This window comes from Ctenocephalides felis, unplaced genomic scaffold (genome assembly GCF_003426905.1).
Source record: "Ctenocephalides felis isolate EL2017-DRISC unplaced genomic scaffold, ASM342690v1 CF-g0.4_SCAFFOLD_02328, whole genome shotgun sequence".
Lineage (NCBI taxonomy): Eukaryota > Metazoa > Arthropoda > Insecta > Siphonaptera > Pulicidae > Ctenocephalides > Ctenocephalides felis.
The window spans coordinates 12,132-14,543 of record NW_020538482.1 but is presented as its reverse complement, the minus strand read 5'-3'; the positions used below and the strand labels follow the sequence as shown (position 1 = coordinate 14,543).

General features: G+C 34.7%; 1 protein-coding gene across 1 annotated transcript; it reads right to left on the bottom strand.

Moving 5' to 3' along the window:
- Nucleotides 1–1,154: 1,154 nt before the first annotated feature.
- Nucleotides 1,155–2,189, bottom strand: LOC113380710 (histone-lysine N-methyltransferase SETMAR-like). Its single transcript, XM_026619848.1, has one exon. It carries the CDS (start codon nt 2,187–2,189, stop codon nt 1,197–1,199), a length of 993 nt encoding a protein of 330 aa, XP_026475633.1. The 3' UTR covers nt 1,155–1,196.
- Nucleotides 2,190–2,412: the final 223 nt, after the last annotated feature.

The window sequence follows — 2,412 nt, the reverse complement described above, 5'->3', positions numbered from 1 at the left end:
TTATTTTATTTCCAAATTTGTTTTGTTAGCATTCAACAAATAAAGTTTCTTCATGACTGCTATATATTTTAGCTAATTTTACATATTCAAAGACTAAATCACACATTATTTAGTTTTATTATCACAACATTGATTGATTTCGAAAAAAATCACAATCAAGAAAACTACCGACAAATTTACAATACATTACATACTGATTTACTAACGCGTTTGTTTTTTTTTTAGATTTATTATCGCTTAATAAGAAACTCATGAGCAAATAAAATTATATGTAACATAGTAGCACACGTAACTAAACAGCTAAATATCATTCGGACGATTTAAAAAATAATTAAAAAAAATGTCACATTCTAACAATTTTCTAGATTTACTAAAACACGATCTATGCTTTTTATGTAGTGGATTGGCATGCAAAACTCTACCAAATAGAAATAAAAAATTTGAAAATAAGAATATTTGCATATTCTTTAAATCCAAGATGTATAACTTGATGTTGCCTTCTACAATTCTAGTATTCTATTGATATGTTTTGGATTTTGAGTTCTCTACATGGTGCACCACTAGTACTACAACCTGGTAATACTTTAATTGCAAGTATTACCTTGATAAGATTTCCATTAAAAAATTTGTCATCAGAGTATTGTCTCACTTATCTTCAGTAGAATTTTGGACAAATAATGAAATTGTTCGCGCCAAACACGCAGCCTACATAGGATGTGATAAATGTGGACATATACCTTGTTCGTGGGCTCTCAATGCCCAGAAAACAAACTATTTATGGCCAATAGATAATTCTCCATTGAAGGTTCATAAAATGATTAAGTGGTGTAAGCCCCTTCCTGATACTGTGAAATACAAAAATTGTCACGAAGAGATGTGTAGCTACATCTTCAAATTATAAACTAATAAAAGTATATGAAGCGAGGGCAGAATTCACATCCTGTGTTGATGGTGAACAGGAGAAAAACGAACAAATAGAGGATAGCCCCAATATAGAGAAAGGTATATTATTTAATATCTTTATATCATAGCATTCAACAAAACATTCATGTTAATATTTATTGCAGAAGTGATATATATATATATATATATATATATATATATATATATATATATATATATTAGGGGGACCGGAAAGTAATGTCGTTTTCTTACGCTAAACTACAAACACATACATTTTTAACGAGTCTTTATTTTTAATCAATGATGTATTCCCCATCATTGTCAATAACCTTTTGCCATCCAGTGAGTAAATTTTCAATCCCTGATCGATAAAAATTAATTGGTTTTTCGGCAAAATATCTAGAGATGGCATTTTGGATATCATCCAAATTTGCAAATGTTTTGCCACTTAAAAAGTGTTGCAGCGCTCGGAATAAGTGGAAATCCGATGGTGCAACATCGGGCGAATATGGTGGATGAGGCAGCACCTCCCACCCCAATTCATTAATTTTTTCTAGAGTTCGCTTTGCGCAGTGCGGTCTTGCATTGTCATGTTGGAGAATGACGCCTTTTCGGTTGACAATTGCTGCCCACTTTTCAATTAAAGATTGATTTACTCGCTGCAATTGTTCTCTGTAGAGGTCTGCAGTAACAGTTTGTCCAGATTTCAATAATTCAAAATGAACAATGCCGCGAATACTCCACCAAACACACAAAAGCGCTTTTTTGGGGTGTAAACCTGGCTTAGCAGTACTTCGAGGGTTTTCTTTTGGAGAGAGCCACTGCCTTTTGCGTTTTGGGTTATCATACAGGACCCATTTCTCATCTCCTGTGATCAAGCGATCAAAAAACGCTTCTGTGTTGTGTCGTTGAAGCAATAAGTTGCATGTGATTGATCGGTTAGCCTTATTCTGTTCGGACAGATTATGCGGGACCCAAACACCTGCTCTGCTTACTTTCCCAATCTGCTTCAAATGTTCTTGGATGGTCGACCAAGGTTGGTTGGGACTGTTTGACAATTCCTCGATCGTCTGACACGGATTTGCTTCCACTTCCGCCCTTAACACGTCGTTGTCTAACGCTAATGGTCTTCCTGATCGATACGAGTCGGAAAGATCAAAATTACCCGATTTGAACTTGGAAAACCACTTTTGGCATTTACGAATGTCCAGTGCATTTGGATAAACATCGCAAATGTTTTTGGTAGCAACTGTTGCGTTATTTCCCTTGCGAAACTCAAAGAGCATGCAATGCCGGATGTGTACCTCTTCTGGTATTTGGCTGCCATTTTACCCAAAATTACAAAAAAAAAATTGTAATTCAAATGTCTATAAGTAAAGAAATCACTATGTCTCACAATGTCTTTGGTACGCCTCTGAACTAAACAATGAGCTGACAAATGACAATCAAATATTGGCATGCGCAGAAACGACATTACTTTCCGGTCCCCCTAATATATATATATATATA

Excerpts from the sequence above, each read along its gene's own strand:
- LOC113380710 (XM_026619848.1), bottom strand. The coding sequence starts at position 2,189 with ATGCTCTTTGAGTTTCGCAAGGGAAATAACGCAACAGTTGCTACCAAA.